General features: G+C 44.0%; 1 protein-coding gene across 1 annotated transcript; it reads right to left on the bottom strand.

Annotated features, from left to right (window-relative positions):
- Positions 1-799: 799 nt before the first annotated feature.
- On the bottom strand, positions 800-17,479 carry LOC121543633 (branched-chain-amino-acid aminotransferase, cytosolic-like). Its single transcript, XM_041853653.2, has 11 exons — positions 17,356-17,479; positions 16,311-16,370; positions 13,462-13,662; positions 12,134-12,244; positions 10,522-10,641; positions 10,156-10,316; positions 8,049-8,191; positions 7,464-7,549; positions 3,227-3,367; positions 2,934-3,008; positions 800-1,006 (listed from the first exon to the last, which is right to left on the bottom strand). Exons 1-11 carry the CDS (start codon positions 17,407-17,409, stop codon positions 968-970), a joined length of 1,191 nt encoding a protein of 396 aa, XP_041709587.1. The 5' UTR covers positions 17,410-17,479; the 3' UTR covers positions 800-967.
- Between the last annotated feature and the right edge of the window lie 1,804 nt (positions 17,480-19,283).

Raw genomic sequence — 19,283 nt, 5'->3', positions numbered from 1 at the left:
CCAGTGATTTGTGTATCATTCTACCACTCTCTAGGTTCAATGCTTAAGACATCAGGGATCTCTCTCACTCTGATATATCAGGGGTTATTTTCAGTGCCCTCTTTTAATGAATTAATTATTATCTTTTAGCCGTACTAAAGTGCTTTCCATGAGAAACTTGCTCCGCCATTTAAGCTCACTTTAAAATAGTTATATTTGTTCAAAATAAAATTCTAAAATCCTCCATTCAAAATAGAAACACCATATTAAAAACAATGTTTTCGCATGACACGATTCAAACACACACTTGCATATAATGATACTGAAATACATAATAACCTTCATAGGTAACATGACCCTTTTAAAGGTCTATTGAGTGAAAGTGGTTTAACATTAGTTGCTGGTCATTGCTATTCCTCGAAATCTTCTGCTGGTAATATTTGAATGTTAACCCTTTAGCAGGGCTGCCACACCAGGGCAGACTATTGAGATCTGCACTGTCTGTGTGTCAGTTCTGCAGAGGGCAGCCTGTGTGAATGGGGAAGTCGTGCGCAATTTGAGCGGAGTTAGAGTGGAATAATATTGCTACTGACTCTATGGAACTTCAAATTGAACATCCAGTATACTGCAATCTGAGTAAGATTATTGCACATTTAAAAGAGCTCACATTTATAGAGGTTACACTGCCGGCTGGATATTTGGTGTGTGTGTGTGTGTGTGTGTGTGTGTGTGTGTGTGTGTGTGTGTGTGTGTGTGTGTGTGTGTGTGTGTGTGTGTGTGTGTGTGTGTGTGTGTGTGTGTGTGTGTGTGTGTGTGTGTGTGTGTGTGTGTGGTGTTGTTGCATGGATTTATGTGCGCAATAAATTCCTGTATTGCTTTTATGTTGTATGTCTACATGTTTGTCTGTGTGTGTGCATGTATGTCTGTGTATATGCATATACAGTGTGTGTGTGTGCTTGTCCCAGATTCCCACACCACTGTGTCTTGGTTACACGAGGACAGACCAGTCACTCTGGGTCCGGCCGTACTGTAACCAAGGAGAGAAAAGGTAATGAGAAGGTCAAAGGTTAAACTGGGGTCAAACAGGCATAAAAACACAGGCAAACAATTAGTAGTCACAAGCTGTTTTAACTCCATTGCTACAACACAGTGAATGGTGAAACCGAAAACACAAAACAATAACAAATATCCCAAGCAAATCTTGCAAACTCAGCCACACACTGAACAACAACCAAATCAAAACAGAATGTTCCTGAACTGTGACAACCGTGTAGACAAATCCAATTATTTACGTCTCATGTTGTAAATTAGTTCTAATGGACGGAGTCGTGAAAGTAAATAAGCACCCGCTAAGAGAAATGCAATTTCTAATTAACATGAAAGAGAAACGGAGGGCCGTGTTAGTAAACCCATCTTTCATCCCTCTTCTCATCCCTCGCTCCCCTCGTCTTAGACAACGCGTTTGTTTGTGCCCAATGTCGTCTTCTTCTTGGAGAGGCGGGTGCCGCACGCCATTCTGTTTCTCATCCAAATGAAATGTCAACAGATTTAACATCAGGCTGGAGTTTTTTGGCATTTTGTCGATGTTATTGTTCATTAGGCTCCTCCGTCTCTCCCTCTCCCCTTCCCACCTCTCTCTCTCTCTCTCTCTCTCTCTCTCTTTGTTCAAGCAGCTTCATTTGCGGCGTCTTGGCTTTGATCACAAAGGCTGAGACAATAATTAGGTTTGTGTAATTACAGCAGGCATCTTTAATGAGAGCTTTCAGGACTGTGTGTCTACCCTATCTCCCATCCCTGCCCAGCCATTACTACATTAACCTCCCTCTCTCTCCTCTGTCTGGCTGTGTGTCGGCGCCACAATGAGCTACAGGGGGGAGAGAAGCTATCGCTAGGGCCACACATACACTCAGATAAGGTTTACATACACAGGCAGGCAGACATGCACACACGCATACACACACACAGATACACACACACAGCACTAGTTATTGGGCAAAGGAGACGCACGCAAGCTCTCACACACAGCCGTGGCGATGAGGAGATTTAGAGGAAAAATGATAATCACCTGACCTAGCCCTGACAGGGTGAAATGATATGAGGCAGAGATGAACACAAACACACATAAAAGAGAGACGGCCAGACAGAGAGAGAAAGAGAGAGAGAGAAAGAGAGAGAGAGGGAGAGAGAGAGAGAGAGAGAGAGAGAGAGAGAGAGAGAGAGAGAGAGAGAGAGAGAGAGAGAGAGAGAGAGAGAGAGAGAGAGGACCAGAGATACTGAGAAAGATCTACACTGAATTAATGACCCACTCAGTTTACCACCCCCACTAGCAAAGATATTCTGGTAAGCAGGCAGGGTGAGTGTGATGGTATCCATTTACAGCTCTTAACCAAGGCAATAAAGTGTAGAATAAAGAGATATGTGGTAAGCTACAGGGCAGAATACACACTACACTTTACTAATACAAAATAGCCCTGATACATTAACACAGGGTAGACAGAATCTAGATTAATCTAGTATGTATCTCTATGGAATAGACTGTGTGCTGAGGATGACATCAGTCTAGGTCAGACAGTTGGCAAGCCCTGATGTCCATCCAGCTGTTACCATTACTGTGGGAGAGGCCACATCTGCTGTGTGTGTCTGCCTGCATACGTATGTGTCTGGTTGCGTGCGTGACGGACAACACTGTGCTTGCCTAATTGTATAGCTTCCTTCACTGTCCCTGTCCACTTTCTGGGCTCGAATTAGTGATCCACTGCTTCGCAAACACACGTGACCGCCGCCTTGACAACGTCTTAGCCAGTTCCAATTTGATTACGCAAGTGGAGGTTACAGTACAATCTAACTCTGTTTCACGTGTCTCACTGGGCACACACTGGTTGAATGAAATTACTTTGAACCAACATGGAATAGACGTTAAATTGATGTCTGTGCCCAGTGGGGTGTGATCTTACCTGTATATCTGTGAGCTCCTTCATCAGTCTAGAGGCCAGCTGGGGACAATCCTCCTGGCAGGGGATATGTAGGTTCTAGAGAGAGACACATACACACACAATTTAAAAAATACTACTTTCTGGAGTAGCTGTTCAGCGGTTTATGACAAAGTGCTAAACATGTGAAAGAGCTTGATTGTAATGTTTTGATTGCTTGCTTGATTGCATCATTCCTTAATCCATTTGTCATCCATCCATTCATTCATCCATACGTTGTAAGGGTAGTGTACGGGTAGTGAGCTGTGGTTGTGTACCTCTCCCTGGTAGAGTACGCGTCCCACAGGACTGACCACACATGCAGTACCAGAGCCAAACATCTCCTTAACACGGCTCTCTTTCAGAGCACAGCGCAGGTCTGCCATGGTCAGGTAGCGCTCACACACCTTAAACTCCCCCTAGAAGAGGAGAGGAGAAGTGGATGAGGAGAGAAGGAGGTGGAGGAGGAAAATATGGACAGGTTTCTGTAAACGCTTAGCTACTCATCTCTGCTGAAGACTTCCTGTATTCTGCACAATATGTCTCTCTCTCCCTATAAATCTCTCTCTATATACCAGGGCTCTCCAACCCTGTTCCTGGAGAGCTACCCTCCTGTAGGTTATCACTCTAACCCCAGTTGTAAATAACCTGATTCAGTTTATCACCCAGCTATTAAAATAAGGTACGCTAGATTTGGGTTGGAGTGAAAACCTACGGACGGTAGCTCTCCAAGAACAGGGTTGGAGAGCCCTTCTCTCTCTCTCTCTCTCTCTCTCTCTCTCTCTCTCTCTCTCTCTCTCTCTCTCTCTCTCTCTCTCTCTCTCTCTCTCTCTCTCTCTCTCTCTCTCTCTCTCTCTCTCTCTCTCTCTCTCTCTCTCTCTCTCTCTCTCTCTCTCTCTCTCTCTCTCTCTCTCTCTCTCGCAAGATTAGGGTTGGAGTGAAAACCTACAGGATGGTAGCTCTCTCTCTCTCTCTCTCTCTCTCTCTCTCTCTCTCTCTCTCTCTCTCTCTCTCTCGCTCTCTCTCTCTCTCTCTCTCTCTCTCTCTCTCATACCCCAGTGTGGTATCTTAGTTGCCAGATCTGCCTGTGCTTTAGCCAAGTCCTCCAAGATTCCTTGTCATGCTATACATGTATCTGATCTGGCAACCAGGCTACTGGTTTAATGGCCAGTGATAGCCGCTGGTATAGTTGCTTTGCCCCTGTAACAGATGGAAGTACCCCTGGTGGTATGTCCATGCGAGTGTCCAGTCCATCTTTCCCTTAAACCCCTAGTGCCATGGCAAGTTCAACCCTCTATCTCTCTCTTGCCCCCTAGCTTGTGCCCTGTGTAGTTGTTGAACTATGTTGTGTCTTACCCCTAGAGAACACATTGTACCTGCCCCCCTCTTACCCTCTCTCTCTACATATACAGTACCAGGTAAAAGTTTGGACACACCTACTCATTCAAGGGTTTTTCTTTATTTTTACAGTTTTTGACATTGTAGAATAATAGTGAAGACATCAAAACTATGAAATAACACATATGGAATCATGTAGTAACCAAAAAAGTGTTAATCAAATCAAAATATATTTTATATTTGAGATTCTTCAAATAGCCACCCTTTGCCTTGATGACAGCTTTGCACACTCTTGGCATTCTCTCAACCAACTTCATGAGGTAGTCACCTGGAATGCATTTCAATTAACAGGTGTGCCTTGTTAAAAGTTAATTTGTGGAATGTATTTCCTTCTTAATGGTTTGAGCCAATCAGTTGTGTTGTGACAAGGTAGGGGGGGGTACACAGAAGATATCCCTATTTGGTAAAATACCAAGACCATATTATGGCAAGAACAGCTCAAATAAGCAAAGAGAAATGACAGTCCATCATTACTTTAAGACATGAAGGTCAGTCAATACGGAACATTTCAAGAACTTTGAACGTTTCTTCAAGTGCAGTTGCAAAAACCATCAAGTGCTATGATGAAACTGGCTCTCATGAGGACCGCCACAGGAATGGAAGACCCAGAGTTACCTCTGCTGCAGAGGATAAGTTCATTAAAGTTACCAGCCTCAGAAATTGCAGCCCAAATAAATGCTTCACAGAGTTCAAGTAACAGACACATCTCAACATCAACTGTTCAGAGGAAACTGTGTGAATCAGGCCTTCATGGTCGAATTGCTGCAAAGAAACTACTACTAAAGGACACCAATAAGGAGAAGAGACATGCTTGGTCCAAGAAACACGAGCAATGGACATTAAACTGGTGGAAATGTGTCATTTGGTCTGGAGTCCAAATTTGAGATTTTTGGTTCAAAACGCTGTGACTTTGTGAGACGCGGTGTGGGTGAATGGATGATCTCCGCATGTGTAGTTCCCCCCTTGAAGCATGGAGGAGGAGGTGTTATGGTGTGGGGGTGCTTTACTGGTGACACTGTCTGTGATTTATTTAGAATTCAAGGCACACTTAACCAGCATGGCTACCACTGCATTCTGCAGCGATATGCCATCACATCTGGTTTGGGCTTAGTGGGACTATCATTTGTTTTTCAACAGGACAATGACCCCTCCAGGCTGTGAAAAGGCTATTTGACCAAGAAGGAGAGTGATGGAGTGCTGCAACAGATGACCTGGCCTCTACAATCGGACGGCAGAGTGAAGGAAAAGCAGCCAAAAAGTGCTCAGCACTCCTTCAAGACTGCTCAGCACTCCTTCAAGCATTCCAGGTGAAGCTGGTTGAGAGAATGCAAAGCCGCCATCAAAGCAAAGGGTGGCTATTTGAAGAATCTCAAATCTCAAATATATTTTGATTTGTTTAACACTTTCTTGGTTACTACATGATTCCATATGTGTTATTTCATAGTTTTTATGTCTTCACTATTATTCTACAATGTAAAAAGAAAAGTAAAAAAAAAAAAAACTGGAATAAGTAGTAACTTTTGACTGGTACTGTATATACAGCGCATTCGGAAAGTATTCAGACCCCTTCCCTTTTTCCACACTTCGTTACGTTACAGCCTTATTTTAATCATTTAAAAAAATTATCATCAATCTACACACAATGCCCCATAATAACAAACTGAAAACACGTTTTTAGAAATTTTAGCAAATTTAAATTTTTTTTACAGAAATACCTTATTTACATAAGTATTCAGACCCTTTGATATGAGACTCGGAATTGAGCTCAGGTGCATCCTGTTTCCATTGATCATCCTTGAGTTTTTACAACTTGATTGGAGTCCACCTGTGGTCAATTCAATTGATTGGACATGATTTGGAAAGGCACACACCTGTCTATATAAGGTCACACAGTTGACAGTGCATGTCAGAGCAAAAACCAAGCCATGAGGTCGAAGGAATTGTCCGTAGAGCTCCGAGACAGGATTGTGTCAAGGCACAGATCTGGGGAAGGGTACCAAAGATTGTCTGCATCATTGAAGGTCCCCAAGACCACAGTGGCCTCCATCATTCTTAAATGGAAGAAGTTTGCAACCATCAAGACTCTTTCTAGAGCTGGCCGCCCGGCCAAACTGAGCAATTGGGGGAGAAGGGCCTTGGTCAGGGAGGTGACCAAGTACCCAATGGTCACTCTGACAGAGCTCCAGAGTTCCTCTGTGGAGATGGGAGAACCTTCCAGAAGGACAACCATCTCTGCAGCACTCTACCATTCAGGCCTTTATAGTAGAGTGGTCAGACGGAAGCCACTCCTCAGTAAAAGGCACATGACAGCCCGCTTGGAGTTTGCCAAAAGGCACCTAAAGACTCTCAGACCATGAGAAACAATATTCTCTGGTCTGATGAAACCAAGATTGAACTCTTTGGCCTGAGAACCAAGCGTCACATCTGGAGGAAACCTGGCACCATCCCTACAGTGAAGCAAGGTGGTGGCAGCATCATGCTGTGGGGATGTTTTTCAGTGGCAGGGACTGGGAGACTAGTCAGGATGGAGGGAAAGATGAACGGAGCAAAGTACAGAGTGATCCTTGATGAAAACCTGCTCCAGAGTGCTCAGGACCTCAGACTGGGCCGAAGGTCCACTTTCCAAAAGGACAACAACCCTAAGCACACAACCAAGACAATGCAGGAGTCTGAATGTCCTTGAGTGGGCCAGCCAGAGCCCGGACTTGAACCCGATCTAACATCTCTGGAGAGACCTGAAAATAGCTGTGCAGCGACGCTCCCCATCCAACCTGACAGACCTTGAGAGGATCTGCAGAGAAGAATGGGAGAAACTCCCCAAATACAGGTGTGCCAAGCTTGTAGCGTCATACCCAAGAAGACTTGAGGCTGTAATCGCTGCCAAAGGTGCTTCAACAATGTACTGAGTAAAGGGTCTGAATACTTATGTAAATGTGATATTTCCGTTTTTTATTTTTAATACATTTGCAAAAAATTCTAAAAACCTGTTTTTGCTTTGTCATTATGGGGTATTGTCTGTGGATTGATGAGGGGGGGAAAACTATTTTATCTGTGGAAACAGTTAAGGGGTCTGAATACTTTCCGAATGCACTGTATATAATTATTTCTCTCTCATACCCATTTCCTGGTGAGTTCCAGGATGCTCTGCCGTGTGATCCCAGGGAGGATGATTCCATCCAGAGGGGGCGTTGCCAGCTCCTCCTCTGGAGAGAAAAACATTGTATGCACAAATGAATTAAACAGGTCATTTAGTGTCAATGGAATATCCCATCTGAACCCAGTTTACATAGATAAGAAAAAGTTAAGAACAGCACTGGCTATGTAAGACTGCAGCTGCTGTGATACACATTTTGCCCACTAGATGTCGCTGATGTACAATCGGACACAAAGATCAGTTTCCTGTTCAGTAATATTATGTCCATATCAACAGATCCAGAAGAGAATGGTTGTGTTCCCCTGCTCAGACGTTGCTGACGCATGCCAGATCTTACAATGCCTGGATAGGTATTTTAAGTATCAGCTAATCACGTCATATGTTCTAGCAATGATGTGGCATGCAACCATTGGTTGATGCATGCAATGTCTGAGCATGGGAACGCGACCTATATTTCATTTGGCCTTGTCGAACTGCAATAGCCCTAGTAAAGCAAAGGTATTATCTCTAATCTCATTGTCTATGACGCTCAACGTGACCATGATTACCTCCTTTCTCATTATTCCAGAAGAGGAACATGTTCATGGTTCCGACCTCTGTGATTTGATGGTCGTCTCCGTACAGCCAGAGGACCTGCTGGCACCCATAATCCACTGCTTCATACTGGGCGTAGATAGATGCTCCGTAGTTCCTGTAAACAAACCACCGTGTTCATGTTCATTTTAATCCACAAACAAGAGTTGTCAGTTGACATTTAAATTCCATGTGTCCAAATTATTTGACACTGTTCCATTTGTTAGAGTAACCTAGCGTGTGACCCTATTGTGTACTGTACATAAATCGTGTCACAATGAAATCCAAAGCTATTTAGAGTTGAATCTGGTGTAAAGCTGTATTAGTACTGTTGGCAGGGTGGGGATATTAGGGTCAGGATAAATGAGTACAACACGTTGCAAAGCAAGCAATTTTACTGCATCTCAAAAGAATACTGCCATGTCTGACCTGCCTTTACTCAAAGGGTACAGTAACCAAACTCAATCCTACTTGTGGTATGTAGGATATTGGAAAATAGCCTCTGTCTCTTTACCCTCCATCTTACAGTCTCCAGTCCCTCCTCTAACCCTCCCATCTTACAGTCTCCAGTCCCTCCTCTAACCCTCCCATCTTACAGTCTCCAGTCCCTCCTCTAACCATCCCATCTTACAGTCTCCAGTCCCTCCTCTAACCCTCCCATCTTACACTCCAGTCCCTCCTCTAACCCTCCCATCTTACAGTCTCCAGTCCCTCCTCTAACCCTCCCATCTTACAGTCTCCAGTCCCTCCTCTAACCCTCCCATCTTACAGTTCCCAGTCCCTCCTCTAACCCTTCTATCTTACAGTCTCCAGTCCCTCCTCTAACCCTCCCATCTTACAGTCTCCTGTCCGTCTTCTAACTCTCCCATCTTACAGTCTCCAGTCCCTCCTCTAACCCTACCATCTTACAGTCTCCAGTACCTCCTCCAACCCCCCATCTTACAGTCTCCAGTCCCTCCTCTAACCCTCCCATCTTACAGTCTCCTGTCCCTCCTCTAACCCTCCCATCTTATAGTCTCCAGTCCCTCCTCTAACCCTCCCATCTTACAGTCTCCAGTCCCTCCTCTAACCCTCCCATCTTACAGTCTCCAGTCCCTCCTCTAACCCTCCCATCTTACAGTCTCCAGTCCCTCCTCTAACCCTCCCATCTTACAGTCTCCAGTCCCTCCTCTAACCCTCCCATCTTACAGTTTCCAGTCCCTCCTCTAACCCTCACATTTTACAGTCTCCAGTCCCTCCTCTAACCCTCCCATCTTACAGTCTCCAGTCCCTCCTCTAACCCTCTCATCTTACAGTCTCCAGTCCCTCCTCTAACCCTTCCATCTTACATTCTCCAGTCCCTCCTCTAACCCTTCTATCTTACAGTCTCCAGTCCCTCCTCTAACCCTCCCATCTTACAGTCTCCTGTCCGTCTTCTAACTCTCCCATCTTACAGTCTCCAGTCACTCCTCTAACCCTCCCATCTTACAGTCTCCAGTCCCTCCTCTAACCCCCCATCTTACAGTCTCCAGTCCCTCCTCTAACCCTCCCATCTTACAGTCTCCTGTCCGTCTTCTAACTCTCCCATCTTACAGTCTCCAGTCCCTCCTCTAACCCTCCCATCTTACAGTCTCCAGTCCCTCCTCTAACCCCCCATCTTACAGTCTCCAGTCCCTCCTCTAACCTTCCATCTTACAGTCTACAGTCCCTCCTCTAACCCTCCCATCTTACAGTCTCCTGTCCCTCCTCTAACCCTTCCATCTTACAGTCTCCAGTCCCTCCTCTAACTCTCCCATCTTACAGTCTCCTGTCCCTCCTCTAACCCTTCCATCTTACAGTCTCCAGTCCCTCCTCTAACCCTCCCATCTTACAGTCTCCAGTCCCTCCTCTTACCCTCCCACCTTACAGTCTCCTGTCCCTCCTCTAACCCTCCCATCTTACAGTCTCCAGTCCCTCCTCTAACCCTCCCATCTTACAGTCTCCAGTCCCTCCTCTAACCCTCCCATCTTACAGTCTCCAGTCCCTCCTCTAACCCTTCCATCTTACATTCTCCAGTCCCTCCTCTAACCCTCCCATCTTACAGTCTCCAGTCCCTCCTCTTACCCTCCCATCTTACAGTCTCCTGTCCCTCCTCTCCAGGCTCTGATGTATTTGGAGTCTGCCCAGAGAGAGACAGGCTTAGCTCCTGTACTGAAGTAAGAACCAACAGGACTCAGGATCACATAGAGTAGAGCATGGGACGGCTTCTTCACTCCTAGAGATGGCTAGGGAGGGACACAGGTCACACACACGTACACACACGTCAATAGTCGACACACTCTTGAGCTATTCACAAATTAATGATTACCACTTCACCAACAAGTATAGAGGAAGCTAGACCGAGGGAGAGCCCTGTCACAGCATATGAGAGTGAATGAGACAGTCCCTCACAGAAGGAGACAGAGAGCAGTTGGTTGGTCATCTCCTCACCTCAGTACCCAGGAAGGTGGGTCGGATGTAGAGACTGGCAGTGTCTGACTGGGGTACCCACTCCAGATCCACCTGTACCAGTCTCCTGATACACTCTACCAACTCTGCCCTGTCAAAGGCCTGGAGGAGGGAGGAGGGAGAGGGAGAGAGGGAGAGAGGGCAGATTAAAGGTTGAGCCGGGAAAGGAGAAATGGGACATTTTAGTCATTTAGCAGACACTCTTATCCAGAGCGACTTACAGTTCATCTTAAGATAGCTAGGTGAGACAACCATATATCACAGTCATAGTAAGTACATTTTTCTCAATAAAGTAGTTATCAGCAAAGTCAGTGCTAGTATGAAAAGACAAGTGTTTTTTTTGTGTGTTATTTTTTTAGATCAGAGACAAACATGTTGATGTACTGTGGAACATTGTTCAAGTCTTCAATGTACTGTACATGATATGATGACACTGTAGACACTACATATCTACACTGAACAAAAATATAAACGCAACATGATACAATTTCAAAGTTCATATAAGGAAATCAGTCAATTGAAATACATTCTTTAGGCCCTAATCTATGGATTTCACATGACTGGGAATACAGATATGCATCTGTTGGTCACAGATACCTTTAAAAAAAAGAGGTAGGGTGGTGGATCAGAAAACCAGTCAGTATCTGGTGTGACCACCATTTGCCTCATGCAGCGCGACACATCTCCTTCGCATAGAGTTGATCAGGCTGTTGATTGTGGCCTGTGGAATGTTGCTCCACTCCTCTTCAATGGCTGTGCGAAGTTGCTGGATATTGGTGGAAACTGGAACACATTGTCGTACATGTCAATCCAGAGCATCCCAAACATGCTCAATGGGTGACGTCTGGTGAGTATGCAGGCCATGGAAGAACTGGGACATTTTCAGCTTCCAGGAATTGTGTACAGATCCTTGCGACATGGGGCTGCGCATTATCATGCTGAAACATGAGGTGATTGCGGCAGATGAATGGCACAACAATGGGCCTCAGGATCTCGTCACGGTAGCTCTGTGCACTCAAATTGCCATCGATAAAATGCAATTGTGTTCGTTGTCCATAGCTTATGCGTGCCCATACCATAACCCCACCGCCACAATGGGGCACTCTGTTCACAATGTTGACATCAGCAAACCGCTCGCCTACACGACGCCATACACGTGGTCTGCGGTTGTGAGGCCGGTTGGACGTACTGCCAGATTCTCTAAAACAACGTTGGACTGCAGGAATGTCCACCAGAGCTGCAGTCAGCATGCCAATTGTACGCTCCCTCAAAACTTCAGAAATCTGTGGCATTGTGTTGTGTGACAAAACTGCACATTTTAGAGTGGCCTTTTATTGTCCCCAGCACAAGGTTCACCTGCGTAATGATCATGTTGTTTAATCAGCTTCTTGATATGCTACACCTGTCAGATGGATGGATTATTTTGGCAAAGGAGAAATGTTCACTAACAGGGATGTAAACAAATTTGTGCTCAAAATTTGAGAGAAATTGGCTTTTTGTGCGTATATTTTTGTTCAGTTTAAATATAATATTATTTTCCAGGCTGAAGGCTTGTCCTGTATAGTACCATAGCCTGTACTGTGTGTGTTCTTACTGGCAGGCAGGCCCTCTCTGCAGACTTGGCCATACGGTTCATGTTGAGCATGGGTCTGAAGAGACGCACTTTGTCATCAGCACCCCGGTATGCCTTCATACCCTCAAACAACTGACCACAGAACAGAGGAGAGGAGAGAGAGACAGGGGTTAAGACTGGCAGACAGGAGAGAACCACTGACCTCTAGTCATTCTCTGAACAGAGTGAATATACTAAAATGTAAATGCAAATGTAATGAATGAGGACCAGAATGGGAAAATGGCTTCCTGAACCTATGTGTGTGTGCTAGTGAGTTACAGTACATATGAATGTACATGTGAATGTACCTGAGTGGCGCAGTGGTCTAAGGCACTGCATCGCAGTGCTAACTGTGCCACTAGAGATCCTGGTTCGAATCCAGGCTCTGTCGCAGCCGGCCGCGACCGGGAGACTCATGGGCGGCGCACAATTGGCCCAGCGTCGTCCAGGGTAGGGGAGGGAATGGCCGGCAGGGATGTAGCTCAGTTGATAGAGCATGGCGTTTGCAATGCCAGGGTTGCGGGTTTGATTCCCACGGGGGGACAGTATAAAAAAATATGTATTCACTAACTGTAAGTCGCTCTGGATAAGAGCGTCTGCTAAATGACTAAAATGTAATGTGTTGGCCATTTATGTCCAATCAACTGTCCTTCAACTATCCTAGCTGTGCCTATTCTTATCAGAGCTACAATTAAAGTATAGTACATTCACCTTAAGCTCTCAACACAAACTTTCAGCAGCACAGTCTATTTCCTGATGGAAGACACTGAAATTGGGGCTGTAAGATGTGAAGGCCATGGGGAAGGTTCTATACATACCTGTAATGTAGACGCTGATCTGTACATTTTTACCAGTGTTGGAATTGCTCATTGGTAGGCTGGTTACAGCCTGTTAAACCCCACTTGTGCCAAGTACGTTATATTTGCTAGAAATACCTGTTTAGGCCTAATCCTTTTTATTTGGGACGTTTTCAGTGTTTTTGTTTGTTTTGACAGTCGTTTTGCACGTTTTGTATATATTTCTGCCATCCTTAATTTTGTAACACATATCATTTAATAAACCTACACCTGATCTTGCACCTTTAACTTTGCCTCCTGCTGTGTCATATCCTTGAATTAATTAATGTTATTAGACATATTTAAAATACATATAGATTGCAAATACATAATTGATAAATACACACAAAATTAAATGTATGTAATAAATCTACCAACATATTTCCATTGTAGTCTTCATTACTATCAGGTTGGCAACAAGAATGGACAGCGCGAGCGTGAGACACATTAACTTTCTCACAAGGTGTTTCCTACCTGTACAGCATAGTGCATGGCTGAACAGGCTGGGTGGAGAGACAGGTTACCAAAGGGCTTGATGTGAGGTTTCTGCCAACCTCCAGCGCTGGTCCACTCTATGGTCAACATGTGGTCAGTGAACACAGTTCCAAACACCAGGTTGGTCAGGTCAGGTTTGGCCTTGTGGGTCTGGGACAGCTCAATGACCAGGTCAGCTGCCTGGAGGGAATATAGAGGACATGGTTTAGATGTAAACTCATAATACACACTGCTTTAGGTGTAATATACTGTATGCCATTGTCCACAATCACTGTTGTAAAATGTATGAGTCAAAACAATGTCCATTTGATTAAGGAGTACTTTGGGGACATTTCAAAGTGAAGTGGATTCATTCTGTGTTCATTCTCTCAAAAAACACACACTATAAGATAGTATATGAAGCCTACAATAGCAGCGGTGCATAAAGATGGTGGCTTCTATTGACTTACAACAAATGGCTCATTTGCTAAATTTGTATCACCATTAGCACGATACCAATTCTAGCTCCAAGATGCCGGCATTTAGAAAAATGTGCTGATATATTGGCGCATTGAACCATGTTGTGCGCCGTAGTTTAAAAACTCTGTGGATAGTGCTAAAAACAATGACGTCATATCTGATTTCCTCCATCTTTATGAACCTTCGCCATTGTATCTCATCAGGCGCTTCAGAGTTCTGCAACTCTTCCACTGGCCAGTAGATGACACTCCAGGCTTATACCTCCTAGGAACATGAGCCACTCAATAAACCAACACAACCACAGAGGACACCTGACACAACCGCTCTCAGGGTAGGAGTTGCCTTTACCACAGTTCTAGGATAAGATAACTCTACCCCAATCCTAACCTTAACCATGAGGGTGGGGGTAAATATGAAACTTACTCTAGATCAGTATCTAAAGGCAAATGCTCTGCTGTGGTTGGCTGCTCTCAGTGCCTGTCTGGATTAGGTCTGTCTCAGATCTACCCTTCCTGGGCTGCGTTTACACAAGCAGCACAATTCTGATATTTTACCAATCAGCTCTGAAAAAGGTCACATGTGAAAATATCAGATGGGATTGGAGGAAAAAATATCAGAATTGGGCTGCCTGTGTAAACGCAGCCCTGTTGCTGCGTTGCATAATCTCATTACAGAGGGGAAGTGCTGGCCATCAGTATGAGAGAGCACTGTCAGATTACTCTCTCTCTTTCTCACAGTCACACATCATTGACTACAGCATTGGTTACCAATGTTTTGGCCTAATATCTCCATATACTTATCCAGCCATCTGATATAGTGATATTTTAAAACTTCAGTGTGATAAAATTGGAGAGATATGAGAGATACATACAGTATATTTTCTATATCTTCTCATTAGTTCAGAATTCACACACATCTTTTAATAAGTGCATTGCACAACAAATCACTTCTGACCTGCTGTGAAGAATCTGAGATAGGCCCATTTACAGAGATCCTGATAACTCTGGTAACTAATGTAATAGCGCATGAGACCATGATTTAGCTGTGTTAGGTGAATGAGTTCCATGTAATCCATGGTCAGCGTAACCTCACACACTCCATTGGCCAGGGATTACCAAACTATAAATACACTACATCCAGCTCAGGTGTGTCACAAAAAATTAGTCAGATTCCTGCAAGTGAGTACAGTAACAACACAGGGGTCCATATTGTATACAAGCTAGGCTCAGATACAGTACTACAGAGGTGCTCGTAGTTCAAGACTACAGACCTGATGCAATTATGCGTCTGTAGCATCTATGAGGCCAGTTTCTCAGACCCTGATTAATTAATTATAGGCTTAATCCAGCTCTGAATGTCCAAGTCTTAAAATGGTCTACAGCAATGTCCAATTCTTTAAATGGTACTGCACAGCCCATGACAACTCTCTCTCTCTCTTTCTCTTTCTCGCTCTCTCCCCTTTCTTTCCCCCATTTCTCTCCCCCTCTCTTTCTCCTAATCAACAAATCACCACCTGCGCCTGCCGCCTACCTTGCTGTCTCCTTCCTGTGCAACATTAGAGAGCAGAGTAAATCACAGCTAAAGCCTGTGGCAGATCACAGGTCATAGCCTGATTGACAGGTGGTGCTTAGCGTGATCTGGGAAAGTGGATTATCCGCGGACACGACACAGGACCTCCTGGATAGACCAGGGCCCTCATCCTCCTCTCTCTCTACCTCTCTGAGGACCACAAAGGGCCAACACATTGAGTATGTGGTTAGCACAGGGGACTGGGGGCCACAGGCCAAACGAGGGGCCACAGAAGTGGTTAACCACCATGGATCTATAAAATGAACATCTCAGGATTTCTTTGATTCAGTTTTGCTGAGGCAGACGTAATGTTGTTTTTGTAGGGGGATATGTGTTTTTTTGATCTAACGGACTGAGAGGCATTAGGAGAGCCATGGGGGTGGGGGGAGGTGTCCATTCTCTTTGTGTGATCTGGACCTTTTGATTGACAACCAGGGGAGGTTTTATGAATATCATAATAATATCCAGGAAACATCAAGATGGTGCAGCTGGGCTCCACACTGAAGGCAAGTGATTCACCTGATTCACCACACTGAAATGGGCAGTTAGAGGGAATGGCGTATCCAGTTTGCCATACACTGACAAACTTCAAATGTCTTGTGATTGCAGTTTACATGCAATATAAATTACTATTGTAGCAGTATGTGCAATATCTGAACTGTTCCACATTACTATACCATTGCTGTACCACATGCCTTTGCACACGCTTGAAATGAATGAGGGAGTGATCAAAATGTGTTCCACAGAATAATGCTTGTTGTATACACATTGTACCACAGGGTAAATGATTAGAATGTTACCTTGAAGCTGTGGACGCTGTCATCCATTCCGTTACTGCTGGATACACCTTTACCAGTGCCCTGGGAGGACATTGTAAACAACTTTATATAGATGGCAACTTTACATAGGTTGTAAACAACTACATATAAGCCTAAGCTTATTAAAACATTCACACAGATAGTCTATTTACTTTAACTAACAGGGTTAGTTATAAAAAATAAAAATAATTGGTAACAGCATGGGAAGGGGAGCGGGGAGCAGGGAGAGATTGGGGTTGTTGGAAAGAACAGTGAGGTTTGCTGACCTAAATTAAATGAGGATAGGAAAAGGTATTGTCTGTGAGGGCCTGTGTGAGGCTTGAATTCCCTGCTCTGCTCGGCACAGCACAGGAGCTCATTTTACCTACAGCAAGATGATAGTCTGTCACCAGGTGAACTGAATGCTTACATTTACATTAGGCCACCATCACTCCAATTGCAAAGGCCTAATAATAATATAATAATAATTATAGCAGGCATAATAATCATAATAAGAATTGTGGTTGTTTTAGATTATACAATATAAGCTATTTTAACATGTGATCATGCAGTAAATACTGTGAAATAACGTCACTGATTACCCCCCATAGTTATTATTAGCCATTGGTAGGAAGCCCATAAAAACACAGGTTACTGTAATAGACAGGCTGGTTATAAGAGCGACGCGCGAATAACAGAACATCCCGTCGGCGTGATGCAGTTATATAAAATGTGTCGTCATATGCTACAGTTGCCATCTCAAAACACATAGGGCTAAGCAATATAGATATGTTACATATGTTTTCATCGGTATAACAAAACACTGCTGTGACAGAAAATCTATAACAGACGCCGTTGAAACAAATGTATTGAATTATAATCCTACTGTCTGTGTCGGTCGTGCGCGCTTTAGTGTTTACTGAACGAGACCTGCGTCAGGAATTCTTATCCCGTCACTTTCAGAAATAGGCAACGATAACGTATAGGTTAGCAGTGTCGAGGACAGCCAGCATGACCGTTTTTCGGTTACTGGGAAGAGGACATTTACCTTGAGAGATGGAGCGTTCGCTGCTGATGAGGGGACGGCTGTAGCACTCGCCATGATGAATCATAAGCAACCGAAGGCGCGCGCTCTCTATATGTCACCAGCACACTCTCCTAAACCGCTTACAGATTAAACATTTGTTCGCAATCAAGCCCATTGTGTAATGTTAGATCTAGGTGCCTGGGCCAAACACAACATTGGTTCTCGTTGCAAATGTGTAATGTGTGACTTATTGACCACTTTTTGGGGAATAACATTCTGTGGGACTGTGGGACAAATGTTATTGTAGATAGGCGGCCATGCCTAAAACCTGACACACATGGTATAGTCACATTATAAGGCTTAACCAGCTGGCTTTCTCAAGCAGGGTTGTCATAGATTTTCCATAAGGTTATTTATAGAAGCTCATGTGGATATAGGCATATGTCCTTTTTACTATAGTAGCTTACTTCCAGCTGTCCTCCCATCATTAGTCCTAGACAACCTGTTTTATTTGTATATTATGGACATATTCTATCTCTCCCTATCCCAGTCTGTTGTCCCCATATGCTTCATGATGACATGACCAACAACGACAGAGCTGAGGTCAAAGGCATTATGAACTTTACCCAGTACTAGGACATTTTAGCCAAAAACCAGTTTGCCTCTGCTAGGAGGCTTAAACTTGTCCGCAACCCATCAAAATCCACAAACAAATGGTTAATTGACCACAAAATCTAAATTTTCAGTCTCTGGACTTGGACCCCATTGAAAATCTGTGGTTTGAATTAAATAGGGCAGTCCATAAGCACAAACGAAGGATACTGGAAGATCCCTCCCAATGTGTTCTCCAATCTCATAAAATATTTTAGAAAAAGACTCAGTGCCATTATCCTTGCAAGGTGATGTACAGTATATTGGAAGCAGGGGTGCCAATAATTTGTACCCCTATCTTTTTTAGAAAAATAATATTACTTGTTAAACAAAATGTCTTTCTCTGAACAATTGTATTAGTATAAAATAATACAATTTCCCCAAAAAAAATATGCATGCAATGTAGCTCTGTATTTGTATTATTTATTTTATACAATCTTTTTTGTCATCTTTATCAAGGTTGTCAATAATTTTGGACCTGACTATATTGGTACAGTGGTAGGTTGTACCATTGAACAAAAATATAAATGCAACATGTAAAGTGTTGGGCCCATGTTTCATGAGCTGAAATAAAAAATCACAGACATTTACCATACGCTCAAAAAACGTATTTCTTCCAAATTTTGTGTACAAATTTGTTTACATTAATGTTAGTGATCATTTCTCCTTTGCCAAATAATCCATCCACCTGACAGGTGTGGCATATCAAGAAACGGATTAAACAGCATGATCATTACACAGGTGCACCTTGTGCTGGGGACAATAAAAGGCCACTCTAAAATGTGCAGTTTTGTCACACAACACAATGCCACAGATTTATGAAGTTTTGAGGGCGTGTGCAATTGGCATGCTGACTGCCGAAATGTCCACCAGAGCTGTTGCCAGATAATTGAATGTTCATTTCTCTACTATAAGCCGCTTCCAATTTGAATGCACAGAGATACCGTGACGAGATCCTGAGGCCCATTGTCGTGCCATTCATCCACCGCCATCCCCTCATGTTTCAGCATGATAACGCACAGCCCCATGTCGCAAGGATCTGTACACAATTCCTGTAAGCTGAAAATGTTCCAGTTCTTCCATGACCTGCATACTCACCAGACGTGTCACCCATTGAGCATGTTTGCGATGCTCTGTACGACAGCGTGTTCCAGTTTCCGCCAATATCCAGCAACTTCGCACATCCGTTGAAGAGGAGTGGGACAACATTCCACAGGCCACAATCAACAGCCTGATCAACTCTATGTGAAGATGTGTTGCGCTGCATGAGGCAAATGGTGGTCAAACACCAGATACTG

This window comes from Coregonus clupeaformis, chromosome 28 (genome assembly GCF_020615455.1).
Source record: "Coregonus clupeaformis isolate EN_2021a chromosome 28, ASM2061545v1, whole genome shotgun sequence".
Lineage (NCBI taxonomy): Eukaryota > Metazoa > Chordata > Actinopteri > Salmoniformes > Salmonidae > Coregonus > Coregonus clupeaformis.
Note: the sequence above shows the minus strand (reverse complement) of the source record. Positions and strands in the feature narration are given on the sequence as shown.